Raw genomic sequence first — 20,496 nt, 5'->3', positions numbered from 1 at the left:
ATAGTGAGAAGACCTAGGTTCAAATCCCTCCTCTGAAACTTACTAGTTTTGTAATCTTTCTGAGTCTTAAAAATATAAAACTATGACTTATATAGATGGATTCTTATCTGAGTATGTACCTTTCCCCCCCAACCAAGCAAACTACATAGGCCCTTGGCATTTTGACCATGATGTATACCTCAATACTTGAAAGATCCATGATTTTACTGGTGTGAGTATTCCATCTCCTACATAGACCATGACCTCTCCAGATGTCAGTAAATAGTCATTATGAGTTGCCATAGGAAAAAAAATCATCATCTAGTGGCCAACTTTCTGATAATGTGCCTCTCTGAATTTAGTTGGGCTGGTCCTTGGATAAACATGCAGTCATCACTAGGCCTAGAAGGAAAGCCTTTCCAAAAAATTTAAGGCCTGTCACCACTTAAGCTCTAATCATAGCCTTAGGATCACAAGATCATAGATTAAGAGCTAGAAGGGACCTTAGAGGTCATCTGGTCCAGCACCTCATTTCACAGATGAAAAAACTGGGGCCTTGACTTGTCCAAGATTGACAATGTAATTTTAAAACCCTATTGTCATAATGATGCCAAGATGGAGCTCAGAATAAGACTTTAGATGGACATTTTTTAAAATGACAATACATTTGCTTTCCTCCTTAAATAGTATGCTGGATATAATTTACCTTTTTAAAATTAAAATCATTAATATTTGGAGTTATCATAATGAACTTCAGTTATTCTACTAAGAAGGTGCCATTGTAGACAAAATGGATAAACGGAGAATGACTCCATGAGATACCCTGAAACTCACTTTGTTAAGTAAATCCCTAAAGTCATATTATTCAGGTCATTTATATCTCTCTCCTAAAGACAGAAAGAATAACAGGAAGTTGTATGATCCTCTAAGACAAGACCAATGTTTTGAACACTGGACCTGGGGTTAAGAAAACCTGAGTGCAAATCCACCCTCAGACATTAGTTTTGCTATCCTGAGCAAGTCAGTCAACTGCTGTCTGCCTCAGTTTCTTCATCTGCAAAATGAGAATAATAATAGCACCCACCTCTCAAAGTTATTGCAAATATAAAATGAGTTATCTGCAAAAGTGCTGAACATGGTAAGAACATACTTAATGCTTACAAAATTTTTAAAATTTAATTTATGAAATCTTACAACATTTCTTACTCTGAATATTGTCTATAGTTTTAATCAATGAGATGACACTAGAAAGTAGGAATATGATTAAAAATATTTCCATACTCGAATATCATTTCTTCATAGTAAAGCTCTAAAACTCTAACAACAAAATACTTTTTCTGTGCTTAAAATAAGCCTGTGTTCTGAAATGTTTCATTAAATGTATAAATTGATGATTGAACCAGTGGAAAACTTTGGGATTGTTGACTTAGGACTGGAAATAACTTTAATGGTACAACAATCCAACCCTCTCATTTGATAGATGAAGAAACTGAGGTCTTAGGTTTAATTGACTTGCCCAAGAGCCAGAATTCAAGGTCTAAGTCCCCTGGCTGTGATCCAAACCTCTTTCCATTAAATTAAATTGCCTCCAAGACCCATCTATCTATGTATTACTTTGTGCTTTGTAAGCAACAGTATTGCTTCTTTTAAAGTTCTCAACTGATGATAATTGCCAGTTTCTAGTTTTATTTTATGGAGGCCTATGGCATTAGGACATGTGAGGACAGTTGGGCTATCCTTACTCTGCTTACATCCCTGGAGGGGCCTGATTCATCAGCAAGTACTAAACTAGAAATGAATTATGCTTTGCCAAAACAAAACCATTTCATCTACCCTATCAATCTGTTCAAGGAATAGATGGTTCAGTATTTCATTTCTTAGAATGCTGGCCATGTCCTGGAGGGTCATACATCAGTACAAGGGAGAAGACTGGGCTCAAAAATGAGTTCTCTGAAAAAGATACAAAATTATTCTGCAGTTTTATTCACCATTAATCACCCATAGCTCCTAGAAACAGGGACATTATGTGCCAGGAACATTTTTCTCTATCACCTCCCTCCACCCCATCCAGTATAGGATTCTTTGCACATAGTAGGCACTTAATGAACATCTGTTGCTTGACCTCCAACTATATCTAGAGTTCTAATTCTATATCTCATTTTCAAATGTTAAGTCTCATTCCTAAAAATACACATAGCTTAGTCAACTAACTACATTTGATCACCACATGACTCTGACTTCTCAGTAATGATTTGGCCAGGGCAGGAGGTAATCTTTCATCTGTCCATCTGACAAAGCCTGTAATCCAAATGATAAGACAGTGTCTTTGACCAGGTAAACCTTTGTCCCAATTACAGGATCAACATGTGAAAAGGTCAAATCAATGATGTAAAAAAATAACCAAAGCCTCTTTTACTATAACAAACAAATACTTGGCAATGATCTACATTGAAAACTGTGTCTTTCCTAGGGATGCCCCTTGGTTGGTCATAACTGAACCTCTGAAGGAATAAAAAGTCCATAAGAGAGGAAGAACTACACCTCCTTATCAATATTGACTTATGTAGAATTCATCAGAAGGTAGGTCTTAATGCTTTTAGCCTATCAGCATTTATGTTTTAAGTCATTAATTCCACATGGTCTATTCAACTCCTTAGGGGCCAGGGACTCAATAGAACAAATACTGCCTAGGACAGATGGTTTTATGATATTCCTCTTTTCTGCTGCTTATATGAACTCTATAACAGCCTATTACATTATGACTTAACTTGCCACTACTGTGCAGTAAATAAATCATCACACTAAACTAATAAAAATGAACATCCAGTACAGCTTTACCAAAATACAACAATGCCCCTAGAGCAGAGCTAGGACAAGGTAAAGACAAGGAAGATGAAGACAACCCCTGATACATGCACTTGAGATTTGTAATGTAAAGCATAAGACAATGTCTTAGGCTAGATTATACTCTGGTTCTAAGAGAACGGTCAAGATCTGCAAATGCCATAACTGATAGCATGGTATGACATGCCAAGGTATACAAGAAGAAACTTTTTAATATCACTTTTAAGAGATAAATATATTTCAGTGCTAGAAAACTGCACAATTTATGGAACACTCTATGCATTTACTGTACGATGTGAAATCGCATCATAAAATGCTTCATCAGAGAGTGTGGTATACTGGAAAGGACCCTGAAATTGAAGTGTGGAAGACTGGATTTAAAATCTCACCTCAGATATTTACTAATCTATATGACCCTGGGAAAGTAACTTAAACTTTCTGTGGTTCAGTTTCCTCATCTGTAAAGTGAGTAGGTTTGACTTGATGGCTCCAAGAACCAGTCTACATCTAAACCTATATAATGGGGAGAGACTAGATAATGAGGAGCCAGTCTTGGGAACACACTTGGATCTGTCTTGCCTATAGTGTACACAAATATTCCCTGATTCATTCCAATCCCTTGCATAGAAGCTTACTGAGCCTGCTTTTGGACATGAGGGGCTTATACCGTAAGATGATGAAGAGTCTTCTGGGTGGTTAGTTGAAGAGCTAAAAAAGACTGATGACCCAGAAAAAGCAAAACTGGAGGAAGTATGCATACAAGAGGTTCAGGAGGATGTCTCAGGCTCTTCCTTGGGAGCAAGTGAGTGAAGATTGATCTGACCTGTAGAGTTTGGGGAAGCAGGCCATTTCCCTCAAGTCAACGCCTCTTCTGTTTGTTTTGTATTTATTCTAGTACATGACTGAGTAGCTAAGAAGATGGGGGTGGAGTGCTTAGGCCACTACAGAGTTCAGGAAATACATAAGAATCATCATAAACGTGTCACAGCAAACTCAGTAGGTAGCTGAGTTCACCAGAGAAGTAGTGGTCAGTAACAGAGGAAGGGCCTGCAGACTGAGGTGGAAAGCCTGCCTTCTGAGGAGGGCAGTAGCCTCAGGCATTATGATCCATCCTGTCAAGGATGCTTATGAACCCTAGGTAGATACTGATCATAGGAGCCCAGCAGAGAACAACACCTAAGGGGAACCTTTTGAGGACTTTACAAAGGGAAAAAAAGGATTTCTGAATCTAGGATTCACAAGGTACCCCTTGGCCATATGTGTTCTTTATGAGTATGACTCACTCCCTTTGTAATTTAAATTTGAGCCCACTCACTCCAGGGAGTCTGCAAGCAGGGAAATGACCCAGGTTGGGGGAATGTTTTATATCTACTATTCTTGCTATTATACCTTCTTAGCAAATACCTTCTCTAGAAACCAATAGTTTAACTGGTTGATTGATATTGGAGGGTGGTACACCAGAGACGGGTTTGTAGGAGGCACTATCAGAAGTCCAAACTCTTCAAGGTTAACTCTAGAACTCAAAGAAGAGGAATGGTACTCATGACTCTGAAGCTCCAAACTAACATGAATGTGTGAGTGCTAGAAGAGGTTCTAGATAATAATCCTATGAAATCTGGAAGACTTGGCACGTGCTGACTACGTGACCCTGGGCAAGTCACTTAATCTATCATTAGTAACAACAATAGCATGGACATAGTACTTATCATGTGCCAAGTATTTACAGAGTCTCATTTGCTCCTCACAACCCTGAAAGGTAGGTGCTATTATAATCCTTATTTTATAGCTGAGGACACTGAAGCAAATAGAGGTGAAGAGACTTCTCAAGGTCACACAGATGTAATTGCTTGAGGTCAGATTCCAACTCAGCTCTTCCTGCCTCCAGGCCCAGGCTCCATCTACTACACCACCTAGCTGTCCTGATATTTGCATAGGTCCTCACTACCTTATGCCTTGGATATTGCCACAGTATCCTAACTGACCTCCCTGCCTCATCTATCCCCCCTCCAACCCATCTTCTACGTAATTTTCAATAATAAATAAATATTAGAATAAAATATGTACAAAATAAATGTATGTTTTGTTTTGTTTTGTTTTGTAAGGCGTAGGGCACTAGCAGCTGAGGGGACAGAGGAAACAGAAATCAGGAAAAGCTTCATGTAGAATGTGTTGCTTGGGCAGAGTTTTGAAGGAAACAAGAGATTGTAACGGATAGAGGTAAGGAGTAAGAACATTCTAAGTATAGAAGACAATCAGTGCAAAGGCAAGGAGGTGGGAGATAAAGGGTTATGTGTGAAGAATGGTAAAAAGGCCAGCTGAGCTGTACCAAAAAGAGTAGAAATGGGATTCATGAATAATAGGATTGGAACCAAGGTTCAGGCCAAGTTGTAAAGGATTTTAAAAGCTAAACAGATGACCTTATATTTAATCCTAGAGACAATAAGAAGCCATAGGAGTTTGTTGAGTAGGAGAGAGACATTGTCAAATACGCACTTGAGGAAAATCACATTGAAAGCTGTATAGAAGATAGATTGGAGTGGGAAGAGACGAGGCAGGGAAGCCAATTAGGATACCAAGGCAAAAGGGAGTGAGGGCCTGAACTAAGTAGTTGTATATAGAGAATTCTGTTAATAGATGTAAGACTTATAATTCTCCTTAGCCTTCTCTACACCATGTCAAACATTTCTAGTTCCTAAAGTATTCCTCATTTGTCATGTTTTCTATACCTCTCACCATTCTAGCCATCAGTCAAGACATAACTCTGTGATGTCATCATTCCAAAGGACAACAACAACAACCTTTCTACAAGCAATTCTATACTACTCTATTCTCTTGATGCCCCTCTTAACAAGTGGCACCTAGAACTGAAGAGAACAACAGATATGATACTACCAGTGCAGAGTACGATGTGACTGGCTTCCTCTGATCTGAGCACAGCTGGCTTTTTCCTTTTTATTGTCAAAATGTCGGGCACTCATCATCCCTATTGACACTCCTAACCACTCTGGCCGCTTCTGCTTATAATTTTCTTTCTTTTTATTCTCCTTTTCTTTCTCTTTCAGCTGTTATCTCTCACCTACTTCTAGTTATCTCACCTAATGACTTGGCTTTAACAGTCACTATCAACCAATGAGGGCAATTCTTTCTTTCTGGTCAACAGACTGGACAACGTTTGCATATGAAGCATAATCTCTGAGGTTGAGTCTCTTCCTGACTCTTTTCTGTTGGTATTGGATGCTGAGAAGCCATCTCTTTGCTGCTTAAGAAGCTTTCATTCCTTTTTTTTTCTTCTTCCTCCAAGGGCTCGGCACCATTCCAGGGGCTTGGGGTTGCTGGAAATCTGACATCTGGATAACTATGGTGTAATTTTATATAACATATAGGTGCCGCAATTTAGTTAAACCACCTCTTCTGTGAAACACTTCACTTAACCCTGGATCTAACTAACTTTTAAATGCTTCAATTCTGTCTCCTTTGACAGACTTTAAATTTCTCCAGATTGAGAACACAGAAGAATTCTGGGGGGAAAAAATAACTGTGTAAATACCCATGAAAAAATTCACTAGATATACAGATGCTATTTTTTAAAATCTCTTGTAAAATTACAAACTACTGCATTAAAAATTCCAATTGAGTGATATACAGTCAACTCTTAATTATCTGTGTGTAGATTATCCAAAGCAAATGATTTTTCCAGGCTGCCTTTCCTTTACTTCTTAGGGCAACATTCTTCCAGCAGAACTTGGTACATACTCAGAGACTGTCCTATAATTTTTTTTAAAGGAACTAAGACCAAACATAATTAGGATATCATACAACAAAAATTTAGATGACAAATTCTAAAATCAAGAAAAAATAATGTTTATGGCATGTTGTTATGCTGTACTTCAGATTCTCCACGCCATCACTCTCGCCTTTTAGCAATAAGTTGCTTATTGGCAAATAACTGTTACAGCTAAAATGTAAACTCTAGGTAAAGTAGATATCGCCTGACTAATGTAGAGCAATGGCCTTACTTCCCACCCAGCTGCACTCTGGATTTCTCCATCCTGCTCCCTACTGGGGACTCCCTGTCCCTGACCTCCCTGACCATCTCCCACCTTTCTTTTGTGTGCTGTGTCCCCGTTTGATACATTACTTGAGGTTAGGAGCTGTCTCTTGCCTTTCCTGCCACGGTGCCTGCCACACAGAGGCATTTAAACATTTATCGATTGATTTATTGAATGAACTGAACTTATCCAAATCTCTGAAGTGCTAGTAATTGTTTTTTCACGAGCTAATTTAGGGATAGCAATGTGGAAAACTACTATTCTAAGTCATGTTGATCTTCAGTGGTTAGAGCATTTTCTAATTCATTTTGACATCAGACAAAATTTGGACTTTGGCCATAAGATTTCCAGAGGGAATCTCTTTACTCTCACAAGGGTATTTCAACAGAAGTGGGATGCTCCCCAAAACATTAGCATATGAAAACCAAAATAACCCCAGAATTCATTTTTTTCTAACAGCTTCAGTCTCCTGCCTTATTAAACTATTTGTAAAAGTGGCAAACAAATAGCCCACTGCATTAAGTTTTGCTAACCTTAAATCATTGTATAAATGTGTTATTGTAATTGTTACTACATGTCTCCTCCCAATTTTTCCCTTCTGGCATAGAAAATTGTAAGCCCCAAAGTCCTCCACCAAAAATAAATAAATAAATAAGCAAATGAAAATAAAGGAAAAGAGAATAAAAGCAGCAAATGGTCTCAAGAGTTTCAAAAAACAACTAGGTAATTGGTCTCTGATAACAGAGTTGACTGTGTCTCATCTCTGCCCAAGAAATAATTATCTGGAACAAGTTTAATGAGAATGAAATTCTGTGAATACTTTCATAGGACACGCTAGGGAAAAAAGTGTACTGTATGACATATACAATATGAATGCATGTGCCTGGGCTAGGAGCAGAAATCAATTTGTTGCAATTACTATTTACTTGTCTCTCATGTCAGATTGTGAGCTTGTCTTTTTAGATGTCTAAGGCTCTTGAATATTTAAAAAGCATAACTCCATTTGAGCAAGATTACTCACTAACAAAGGAATGAATGGGCCAGATTCAAGTGGCTCGCTGCTTGAAACTATCATAGGCATCAGCCAAAAACAACACTGAGACATTTCTATGTATGGAATATGTAAAGAAGCTAAGTTTAGATGGTGATGAAGATGACAGCGCATTGGAGAATGCATGGCTGCATATAGCTTCCTGTAATGTAAATGTCAGAAGTAAGAATGTGCAGGGCAAGCCATAAACTATTGCACAGATAACTTGGAAGACTCATGCAATAGTTTGATGCCTGCCAACAATTTAGCCCAAACTGCACATTCTAGCCAACATACTCATGAAAAGTTCTAAGAAAGTTACCTTGCAAAATAATGTATTCATATTTCTTCCTCTTATAAATCAATCATTAAAAATGAAAACATGAATTCATCATGAAAAGTCTAAGAAAAAAATTCTAAGAAAAATACTAAAAAAAATTAGGAAAATAATAATAATTGTTGAACCTTGATCTGATCAAGTTAAAATATGGCATTCTCTATCATATTTTATAGTATTCTTACTTGTATAAGTATTTTATCTCCTGCACTAGATTGCCAGCCATTTGAAGGCAGGAGCTGAATCTTATTTGTCTGTGTATTTTCAGTGCTTTAGCCATTGCAGTTGCTCAATAAATTTGTTGAATGAATGAATCTAGTCAAAATAATGGGCAACACACTTGCCCTAATGGTACCCATGTAATGTTCAAGAGAGGTGGCGGAAAGACTCCAGTGTCTCAGGTTACCCCGAATAAAGGACTCACAGGATAATATGCACAAGAGACACACAGAAAAGGAAGGCTGTAGATAGGTTGCAATCTGCTTTGATCGACTGAGCACCCATGCATAATAATGATGATAATGACATTAACATTGTACTTTAAAGTTGTTACAGAAGCTTACAAATATTATCTCATTTTATCCACACACCCTGAGAAGAAGGTGCTATTTATCCAGTTTTAAAGATGAGGAAACTGAGGCACATTTCAATGAAATCATGGATCCAGCTATGTATAAGATATGCATAAGATATCATTGGATGTCACCATCAAAATTTAAAATCCCCCTCTGATTAAAACATTAACATTAAGATTAAAAACAAAGAGTGATTACACAACACACAAAGCCACAGAACACACAGAAAAATTTATCTAGTTCAATCCCAGACATCTGCCTCCTGGCAGTGCAATGTGTAAACCTTTTCAGACTTCTCTTCTACATTTAAAGATCTCTGAAGAATGATATATGATCAAACTTCTTGTTCTGGCATTTACTAACCTTAGGAAGTGCAATATTCTTCATATCTAATTCGAACTTGTGATTTCTCATCTGTTACTCATGTGACAAGGTATTTGAAAAAATACCATTAGCATCAAGGTTAATACATTTATGGTTCTGGCATTGGGGGAGTGAGCATTCAAACTGAAAAGGAAAAAAGGAAAAAGATACAGTTTCTACTTCAAGAAACTTACATTCTAAATGGAGAATTCAAAACAGTCCCCACAAAAGAGTAGATAGAATGCCATAAGCGGATAGAGTGTAATAAGAAAGAAAGAGTTAAAATCTGGCCTCAGACACTTACTAGCTTTATGACCCTGGGCAAGTCACTTAACCTGTCTGACTCAGTTTCTTTATCTATAAAATGAGTATAATAATAGTACTTATATCCCAAGGTTGTTTGAAAAGGGCTTTGCAAACCTTAAAGCACTATATAAATGCTAGCTATACAGTATATGAATAAAGACATGCATAAATGGATACAAAAATGTAGAAGTATTTTTGAGAAGGAATATAAATGGCTTGTAAAAAGGTAGAAATATCAAGTGATTTATGGAACCAATTTCTAATAGTTCAAAAAGGTTTCATGGAAGAGGTGCAATTTTAGTAACATTACAGTCACTGTAGCCATCCCTAGAGTCATTTTTAAAGATGAAACTGAAGACTTGAGAGGTTAGATGACTTGCCCAAGGTCACACAGATAGAAAATGTCTGAAAAAGCATTCAAACCAATATCTTACTGACTCCAAGTCTAGGATTCTATCTATTAAACCATACTGTGAGTTTAACTTCCCATATAATGCAGAAATTTCTCTATAATATATCTGTCCAGTCACACTAGAAGCAATGATCACCAAACCAGCAAGCATTTATTAGGCCTAATTTAATAAATTAATTGATTTCAATTTAGTGCATTTATTAAATCACAGCAGAGATGGAAAGTTCAATACTTCGCCAAGCAACAAACAGAACTGTTGTGCAATTCTGATCATTAGAAAATTCTGCCTTAAACCAGGCCAGTAAATTATCCATTATTCCTATTTCTATTTCACCAGACCCATGCAGAAGAAATCTAATATCTTTTCCAAAGCCAGTCATTCAAAAAGTTGAAGATACCAATCATGTCTTTCTAAGATTTTCAAGCTAAATATCAGCTTCATCAATTGTTGATCTTATGAGATGCCTTCCAGGCTCAATGTCTTAAGTGTCCTACTTGGGACTCGATGATTTTTTTAAAAGTTCCTCTTAAAATGTAATGTTCATAAATGGAAATAGTATTCCCTGAGAGTCTTCACTGACCCTCGGTTCTGGCAACAGCATTTGGAATACACGAGATATGACATTTTCTTGAGTTCTCAGGAGGTTCTGAGAAGCAGATTCTAAAATGAAGGAAAATAATTTCCTTTGACTTGACTTGACTACACCAGAAGTAGCCAGTAGAAGCGCCTTCTTTGTTGTTGTTCAGTTGTTGTTTCAGTCATGTCTGACTCTTCATGACCCCGTTTGAGGTTTTCTTATGCCAGTGATATTGAAGTGCTTTGCCATTTCCTTCTCCGGATCATTCTACAGATAAGGAACTGAGGCAAACAGGGTTAAGTGACTTGCCCAGGATCATATGCCTAATAAATATCTGAGGCCAAATTCGAACTCAGGAAAATGAGTTTTCCTGACTCTAGGCCTGGTACTTTATCCACTGGACCACCCAGATGCCCTAGAAGAGTAGAGAAAACCTATCTTTAAGCCCTGCTGGCTACATGAAGCCTTTCTTGATCCCATTAGCTGATAACGCCTTCTCTCCTCATGCAGTCATGAAGATATACTTATATATTTGAACATTATCTCCCCAAGAGAATAAGCTACCCGAGTGAAGGAATTATTGCATATTTATCTTTGTATTACCATTGTGTGTGTCACATAGTAGGTGCTCAATAAATGCCTGTCAACAAATTAGGCAGGAGTGTTTCTCTTATGGGCAGAGGAGAACTCAAAACCAAGTTTCTCTTGCTTTCTGGCTCTCTCTCTTACCCATCTACCCTGCTATCCCTCAACACTTTTGGCTTGGTTTAGAGTGGGGAAGTTCATGTGGCCTCATTATCAACTGAGGTCCCGTTGGTCCTAGAAGAGGTAATCTAATGTCATCCTATTCATAGGGAAGCTTGTGTGTCTTCTATCATTAAGGTTATTGTTAAAGATTATATTTTTGATTTTTGATTGATTTGTATATTATGGACTGAGTCAGAAATTTCCCTGAAAGTTCCTGCCCTTCTTATTCCTCATTAAATCTCTCTTTCCTTCTCTTTCGTCAGCCAAATCATCTGTTTATTCAGTGGGGTTCAGTCTGCCAAGCATTCTATTGATCAATGCTGAAAAGATTTGTAGCTAAAAATAGCACTGGCCTTTAAAAAGTTTCACTGGAGAAATTTGGGTACTTCTTTTACCAGAGCTAGCAGAAAATGTGGACAAAGTTTTACAAAATGATGCTTTTAACAAAGCTGCAACTAGTTAGAATGGAAGGGAAGTCAGAGTCCAATCTCCTTATATGATAGATGAGGAAAATGAAACCCAAAGAGGTTAAATGATTTGCCCAAGGTCATATAGGTACCAAATGCCAGAGGTGAGTTTTGAATCCAGGCCCTCTCACTACAGAATCATTGGTCTTTCCATGATACCACACCCACAGTCTCTAAAGTGGGCTATTACCAGCTGGTAAAACTCCTTGAAGCCAAAGATAAGAGTTTCTTGATTTGTTTTCAGAGTTGACCCAGAGAGAGGTCAACTGAGTTCACTTGGAAGAATCACAACAGAGTTTTTGTTAGGTCATACAGGGTAGAACTAGAAGTAATGAGTAGAAGTTGCAAAAACACAAATGTAATCTAGAGGATAGAGGGAACTTCATAAAATTAGAGCTATTCAAGAGAGAAATGGGCTTCCTTGGCAGGTAATGGGCTCAGTCAATGAGTCAGTCAACAAGCACCTATTAAGAACTTACAATGTGTTAAGCCCTCTCTAGTACTTGTCATACCAGGTTTGGCAGAGTAGCAGAGGTAGCAGTTGAGGACAAAGACCAGACCTAAACAAAGGCCAGTGAAATTAACTTGTCTCCATAGATCCAACAGTGGATCATTCAAAGGATGGTAGTACTTATGATAGTGTTAGGAAAGAAGATAATGAATTGTTAGAGGGAAAGGGAAGCAGGTTTTATGTAAGCAGGAAGTAGGAGGGAGGGAACAATGGGACCATTTAATAGTACAGGGTGAAAGTGGGATTAGACTCAGAATGGAACATAAGTTGGGACTGGAGATACAGAATTAAGAGGCAGCAGAGTACTACGGAAAGCACAATGGATTGGTAGAGGACTTGGGTTCAAATCCTGGTTCTACCAGTGTGACCCTAAGTCATGTCACCTCTCTGAGCCTCAGTTTCCTCAAATGGAAGGTTGATCTAAACAACCTTCAAGGTCTCTTTTATTTGTAAATCCAATGATCCCTATGATATGGATAATCAACACCTGTATATGATAAGTGAAACCTTATGAGTAATGAATAGCCATAAGAGAACAGGTATCTAGTAATGAGAGGAGAACAATAAATTTCAATTAAGAGGAATAAAGGAACACTGCCAAAAAATAAAACAAAACTGCTATAATTCAATTTAACAAGCATTTATTAAGTGTCTACTATATATCCAGCACTGTGCTAGGAACTGGGAATGCAAAGGAAAAAAAAATCCTTTCCCTCAAGAGGCTTACATTTAAACAAATGAGTACAACATGTATACAGATAAATACAAAGTCATTTCGAAGGGAAAAGTGAAATAACATAGGGATCAGAAAAGGCTTTATAATCAAAATAAACAGGTGACACATTTGTATGATGTATCATAGCTAACAAACTGATTTTTCTCAGCTATTATTCTGTGACACAGACAGTATAAGCATTATTATCCTCAATCTGAAGAGGAACCTGAGACTCAAAGTAACTGAGCATTTTATCTGTGGTCATACAAGTAGTAATTACCAGGGCCAAGAATTTGATCCCTGGTCCTCCAACTCCAAGGCTTACTAATGTCCTCTTCACTCTGCTCCCAGTCAATTAACAAAGACTGCCTAAACACCCATTTACCCAGGCTTGATCTAGGTACAGGGGAGGGAGGTGAAAGAATCACAGAATAATAGTAAAATCTCAGACTGGAAAGAGAGCTCAGAGGATATCTAGTCTGGTCCTGGAAAAACTATGAATCCTATCTATGGCTTCCTTGACAAGTCTTCCTCCAGACTGTATTCCTAGTCTTCTAGTGATATGGAACTTGCTACCTCCTGAGACAGTCCATTCTATCTTTGAATAGCTCTAATTTTTCAGGAAGATTTCCTAATATTGAGCCAAAATCTGTCTCTCTGAAACTTCCAACCATTACTCCTATTTCTGCCCTCTGGGGCCAAACCAAATAAATCTAATCCCTCTTCCATATGACAGCCCTTCAAATACTTAAAACAATCATGTCATTCCCTCTCCCTGCCTCCCCCCCCATCTTCCCTTTGCCAGCCTAAACAACCCCAGTTTTTTTTTCCAACAGATCCCTGTATTTCAGAGCTTTGAGTCTTCACAAAATTCTTCTTCCCTCCTGTGAACTACCTCCAGTTTATTGTTAATGTGTTATCTAAAATGTGGCACCTAGAATGCAGCGCCTAGAACTGAACACAATTTTTCAAATGTGATCTAACCAGGACAGAGTTAGCCTATACCTCCCTCATTTTGGACACTACACTTCGATTAATGTAGCCAGAGAGTATATTAACCATTGTTACGTTGAGATTTCAGTCCACTAAAATCTGAAAGCATTTTTTCTCAGAAATTATTTTCTCACAATGCCTCCTCCACTATAGGTGTGTAATTGATTGTTTGAACCCAGATGTAAATCTTTACATTTATTCCTATCAAATTGAATTTAGGCCTTAAATAGATCACAGTTGGAGAAAATTCCCACTGATTTCAGTTTACAAAAATGGAGACTGAACCACTAGAAAGTCTAACCAGAATAATACTTTTCTAATTTTCTATAGAACAGAAAATAAAATTCTGAACTTGAGACTCCCAGTTTGTAAGTCTACAAACATTCAACTGTTTACTTATACATGCAGCCTTAAGGGAAGAAACAATCCCAATTTAGTAGCAATTCCAAAAATCTATTGATTATATGCCAAATCACTATTTTACCCAAATGTCATTTCAATTCTGCACCAGTCAAGGAAGAAATTTATAAGCACTTCACTGAAATGGTTTTTACTAGGTACTAAATGGATTAAATTTTCAAAGTGTTATGTTCATTTCATGGAAAGTAAGTACTTTCATAATTAATATTGAATTTTAATCTGACATTTTAGAAATGGGAATTAGAGTAGGAAGAGTTAATATATCTGGATAATTCTCAGAATATCTCTAATTGATATGATTCCTAATTCTTGGTAGGAGCTAAGAGCAACCCAGTAAAGCCCTCTACTATTCTTCAATCTTCAAATCTTTGTTAGACAATAGGACCCATAGCATTCACTTTATGCAAAAGAAAATTTAGGATTTCAATTCATTTGTGCAGGAAAGAAGTACAACCAAGTAAAATCTGCAATCCTGACTTATCATCCCACCTCTGCCACTAACTAGATGGGTGACTTTAGGCAAGAAACTTAAACTTTCTGGGATACAGTTTCCACATGCTTGAAAAGCAGAGGGCTGGACTTGGTTATTGCTAAGATATTCTCCAGCACTGAAATTCACTTATTCTTCAAGTATTTTATTATATGGATAAGCTGAAACACACAGAAGCCATCCTAGTGAAGAAAAATCATCCAATTAATAATCTGTAAAGGAGACTATTCTGTTTGGATTTATTCAATTAGGTTCAACAAATGCTTCCTTCAATAGAAACTGCTTCACCCCCAAGCATGATCTGTATTGGGCTTTTTTTATAGGTCTTGTTAAATGCAGCCCACATTGCAGCTGTGTTTTACTATTTCTTACGTTATTAGTTTTCCAGATGCTTAATCTAGGAGACATCCTGAGATGAACTGAATGTCTTCTCACTAATACATTCATGAAAAAACACTTACTTAAAAACTCTTTAAGAGATACGCATACAAAGCTTATCAATACACTTTCTAATTGTTTTTCTTTGCAACAAATAACAATTCTGGAGCTGGGATGGTCCCAGGAAATCCTCCTAAGTTACCTTCTATTTTAAAGTTAGTGGCTAAATTCCCCAATGAAATTGTTCTTCTTCTAACAGCTAGATAGACACACCTTTACAACCCAATTAGAGTTTCCATATATTGGTTGAGAAAGTTTCTTTTGGGGGCAGCGAGGTGACACAGTAAATACAGCACCGGCCTTGGAGTCAGGAGTAGCTGAGTTCAAATCCGACCTCAAACACATAATATTTACTAGCTGTGTGACTCTGAACAAGTCACTTGACCCCAACTGCCTCACCAAAAAAAAAAAGAGAAAGTTTCTTGTAACTAAAAGGGAACAGCTCCAAAAATCTTCTCATTTAGAAGGAAATGCTAAGATTTCTTTTCTCAGCTCTGTCACTAATCCACTTGTGCAAGCCTAGACAAGTGACTTCAGATCACTTCTAAATCACAGAACTGGAGCTGGAAAGGTTTTTGGTAGTCATCAAGTACAATCCCCTCATCTTACTGCCAAGGAAACTGAGGACTCTCAGAGAAACTAAGTGACTTCAGTGGATCATAAGATAATTGAATTTAGAGCTGGATGAAATGTAGAGGCTATCTCACCCATCCCCCCCATTTTGTAGTCACTCAGTAGGTCAATCAACAAACATTTATTAAGTGCCTATTATGTACCAGCCACTGGGTTAGGTGCTAGGTATACAAAGAAAAGAGCAAAACAGTCCCTCCCTTCATGGGGACACAACACATATATAGGTATATGTAAAATCAATAAGAAGCAGTTTCCAGAAGGATGGCACCCACAGCAGTAAAGATCAGGTGATACAGGAGCTGAGTCTTGAAGGAAATTAATTCCGCAACGTTTCGGAAACGAGAAGGGAGTGCATCCTAGGCAAGGGAGACATCTGGTTCAAAGGCATGGAGTTGGGAGATGAAGACTAGAGAGTCATGTTTAAGGAATGATACAAAGGTCAGTTTGGTTAAATTGCATAGTAAGTAAAAGTGGACAATGGGATGGTAATAACAAACACGTACAGAGTACTTTATCATTTTCAAGGGACTTTCCCTGCTCTCTGAAATTAGCCCCAATTTATCCTGTACAGATCTTGTTTGTATATAGTTGTTTCCATGTTTTCTCCTCTTTAGATGGTGACCTCCTTGAGAGCAGGAACTGACTGCTTTTTGCTTTTATTTGCTCAACACTTAACTTAGTATTTGGCAAGTAGCAGGTACTTAATAAATGCTAGGTGACTGACTGACTGAAATCAGGTTTTTAAGGGCTTTAAATGACAAAAGAGTTTCTATTTGACCTGGAGGTAACAGAGAGCCTCTGGAGTTAATTAAATTGGGGGATGACATTATGAGACCTTCACTTTAGGGAAATCACTTTGGCAGCTATCTGTGTAGAGGATGGACTAGAGCAGGGAGAGCCCAGAAGCAGGGAGACCAATTCAGAGGCTAGTGTAATTGTCCAGGCAAAAAGGCAGAGAGCTGGAACTGGGATAGTACCTGGGAGGTTAGAAAGAGGGGTACCTACATAAGAGACATTGAGAAAATCCAGGAAGTTTGTGAATTGCCCAAAGTCACACAACTAGTAAACAGCAGAGATGAGATTGGAACCCCAATCCATTGATTCCAAATCTGGTGTTTTTCCCACTGTACCCTGCTGTCCCTCTCTCTCTATTTTTTTAAGGCAATCAGGGTTAAGTGACTTGCCCAGAGTCAAACAGCTAGTAAGTGTCAAGTGTTTGGTCTGAGGCTGGATTTGAACCCAGGTCCTCCTGACTTCAGGGCCAGTGCTCTATCCACTGTGCCAGGTAGGTGCCCCTATGCTGTCTCTTGTCACACAAGTTAGTAGGTGACCTGGCCTCCTTTAGGTCCAAATGAAAATCTCATCATCTACAAGAATCCCATTCTAGTGCCCTCTTCCTTCTTTAAATTATGTCCTGTTTTTCCTATATATAGCTTGTTCTGTTTATTGTTTCCTCCATTGGATTGTGAGGTCCTTGACAATAGGGACTCTCTTTTGCCTCTTTTTTGTATCTTCAGCATTTAGCACAGTGCCTGGCACATAGTAGGTGCTTAATATTTACTGACTGGATTCAAGCTCAGGTCCTATGACTCCAAGTTCAGCACTTCCCACTTAAACACTAGGTCTCCCAAAGCTTTAACATTCTAAGCCTGTCTCCTTACCAACAAAATAAGGGGATTGGACCAGATAATCTCAAAGGTTCTAGCTCTAATGTTCTATGACTGAGACAGTTACAAACTGTCTTTTGTAAGTTTGTAAGTCTATACTTACAAAAACACTTTCTCACAGCAGTGATGGAATGTATCATATCTATTTTACAGATGTGGAAACTAAGGCTCACAGAGATCAAATGATTTGTTTCTTTTCACAGCTAAGTGTCAGGGCTAACATTCAAATGAAGTTCTCTTACCAAATCCCATGCTCTCCCTATTATACCATACTAAAATAATATTCATGTGGTGCCTTAAGATTTGAAAAGCCCTGTACTTACAATAACCCTGTAGACAAGGCAGTACAGCAGTATTATGCCCTTTTTACAGATGAGGAAACCAAGGCTTTAAGAGGTTAGGAACTTACTGATAACCACGGAGCTATCAATTATCTGGAATACAAAGGCAAGTCTTCTGACAAATCCAGTCTATTCCATCAAGCCACTCTACCTCTCTAACTTGAATCTTTGTTGACTAACCACATGGCTCTACCAAAGAGATTCACACTTCAACCCCTAATTCTGTCAGTCTAATACTCCTATAGAATGGTTTCTTGTTTCCTAAAGCTTCCTCAGGAGGAAGATTTCTTTGAATTTTGTCTTTGGAACTCCTACCAGGCTTTTATTCTATGAAAAAGCTCCGAGTTAGTTCAGAGATAGCTCTGTAGCAATACTCAGTCAGACATGTGCTTACATGAACTAGTCATCATCTTAAACAGCACCTACTGTAGCCCCGTGTTATTTTTATCTCACTTTGGAATACCTGAAGACTCTTTAGGATTTCTCTTCCATGGGCTCCATCAATTAGCAGCATGTTATAACTGAATACAATGACTACTTACAGTTGGAGAGTCAAGTTCAAATTCTGCCTCTGATTCTTGATAGCTTTGGAGCCCTAAGCAAGCTACTTTACCACTGTCTGCCCCCACTACTACCTATGGGCTTATCTGGCAAGTCACAGGCTGCAGATATGCATTCGTAAGGTTGAGGTCCCACATATGAAATCACAGCTCCTTTGTGTATTCCTGATGTCCATGGTTCAGTTTTAGGGAAATCAACCTGAAAATCCCCTGAAAACCTCAAATAATCTTATCACTCTAAGCCTCAGTTTTCTTATCAATAAAATGAGGAGACTGAGCTAGAAGATTCCCTGGAGTTCATGTCCACTTTGTCTTGGGCCCATCATAGTCACTGGTACCCACATTTCTGTATATTTCCCTGAGTATCTGAGTTCAGAAAAATATAACTGGCATTGTCTATACAAAATCATCACTTGAATATGCCCTATTCACTTGTAAGATCACACAGGCTCTATTCCCTTTCCTCTTCCATTATAGCATCTGATGAGGGCTGAACTTTGTGCTGTGGCTAATTCCATCATATCATATTGAGAAGGCAAAATGTCATTGTTTTTAATATGTGGCAATGCTCTCCAGCTTCCTCAAAAAAACTGTGAGGAGCATCCAGGAATTGACATGAATTTTGGATTTTCAGTTTTCTGTGGTGAATGGAGGAGTAACAGAAAAGAAGTTTGGGGTACCTATAATGGCAGAGATTCCCAAGATGTAAAATTCTTAACCCCAAACACGTACCCTTCTTCTCTCTCCCTGAAACTGCTTAGAATGTTTCCACTTTTTAAAAAAGTACCTTAACTGCTGGTTTCCACATATATCAGGTCTACTTGGTTGGGTCAAATGAACTTTTAAACATTTTCTTTGAAGTTTGGGACTGTAGCTCTTACTCACTAGTTCTATGAGAGTCTTACCCTATTCCTTTGCTTTAATTAAAAGAAACACATTTTTAAGGACCTATGAATGTCATGCTAGTGGATCACACATGGTGTTCAATAGGGCTTCTGGAAAACAATGTGCTTTGAGTCAACTTTTACTGTATGCCACACACTTTCCAGCTCTGCGTTAGCCCCTTTCCCCAGAATTAATGGGGCTTCTTTTTCTTTTTAAAAAATCTTTTTATATTGTTGTTATGCTAAATATAATGTATCTGTGCAGTCCTGGAGAAGTCATTACCACTCTTTAATTATAAGATGCATGACTTGTTATTTTCCAGACACCCAATTTTATACCTTACTCTCCCTCTCAATTAGTTTCTCTGAAGTTCTCATATTAAAACGTGTAGGATCACTGATTTCTGGATTAACTAGAGCTATAAATTGTAACACCAGTAAAATTCCAACATGGTGAAAGGTTCCCGGCTGTGTAACAAACCACTGCACCCTATTCAGGCAGACACATTTCAAAAAATTCAAACTGGGTTACTTAATCTGTTTATAGAAGTATTCTTTCTCCCTCCCCCAGCTTCAAATTAAAATATTTTTAAATGACTTTTCATATTATTTTCATATTTGAATGTAAGTTTGTGTAATATTTCAACAACAAATGACCTTTCATTTATCCATGATCCAGGTAATGTATCAGGCAGGCTCCTTACTATATCAGAAAGTAGAAGGTAGAAAAGTAGGATTTATTGTACAAGATTTTATTTTTAATTTGAATTACTGCACAATCAACCCAAGTCCAATAATTATGATATCCTTTACTCACCTGATCATCATAACGGTAAGTGAGGAACTGTTCCCCAGTTGTATCTTCAAGGAAACTTCCTTGGGGAGAAAGGGCAAACTCAGGTAGGAAGTATGCCCCTGGAGACTTCTCTGCTCTTGCCTGAAAGAAAAAATCACTCCAGTCACATTCAGGTTTCAGGGATCACATCACCCATGTAAACAATGACAGAAACACGGGGAAAAGACATTTCAAAATGAATCATGAAGAGATGATGCCTTTAAGATGCCTTTAAGCGGAAAGGCTCTATGGGAACAGGAGAGAAGATTTTCATTGCTGGCCACAAGATGTCAGTAACGAGATTCCCAGTTAAAGCAGGCAT

The 20,496-nt window shown here is 37.9% G+C and overlaps 1 protein-coding gene across 2 annotated transcripts in view; it reads right to left on the bottom strand.

Annotated features, from left to right (window-relative positions):
- Positions 1-20,496, bottom strand: part of ADAMTSL3 (ADAMTS like 3) — a 567,152-nt gene that overhangs the window by 458,549 nt on the left and 88,107 nt on the right. For both annotated transcript variants that reach the window (XM_020966068.2, XM_020966078.2), the window contains exon 3: positions 20,157-20,276. In XM_020966068.2, coding sequence (XP_020821727.1) covers positions 20,157-20,276 — 120 coding nt within the window. The remainder of the gene's footprint in view (positions 1-20,156; positions 20,277-20,496) is intronic.

Source organism: Phascolarctos cinereus, unplaced genomic scaffold (genome assembly GCF_003287225.1).
Source record: "Phascolarctos cinereus isolate Bilbo 61053 unplaced genomic scaffold, phaCin_HiC Scaffold_3;HRSCAF=262, whole genome shotgun sequence".
NCBI classification, from domain to species: domain Eukaryota; kingdom Metazoa; phylum Chordata; class Mammalia; order Diprotodontia; family Phascolarctidae; genus Phascolarctos; species Phascolarctos cinereus.
This window is presented reverse-complemented; position numbering and strand designations above follow the sequence as displayed.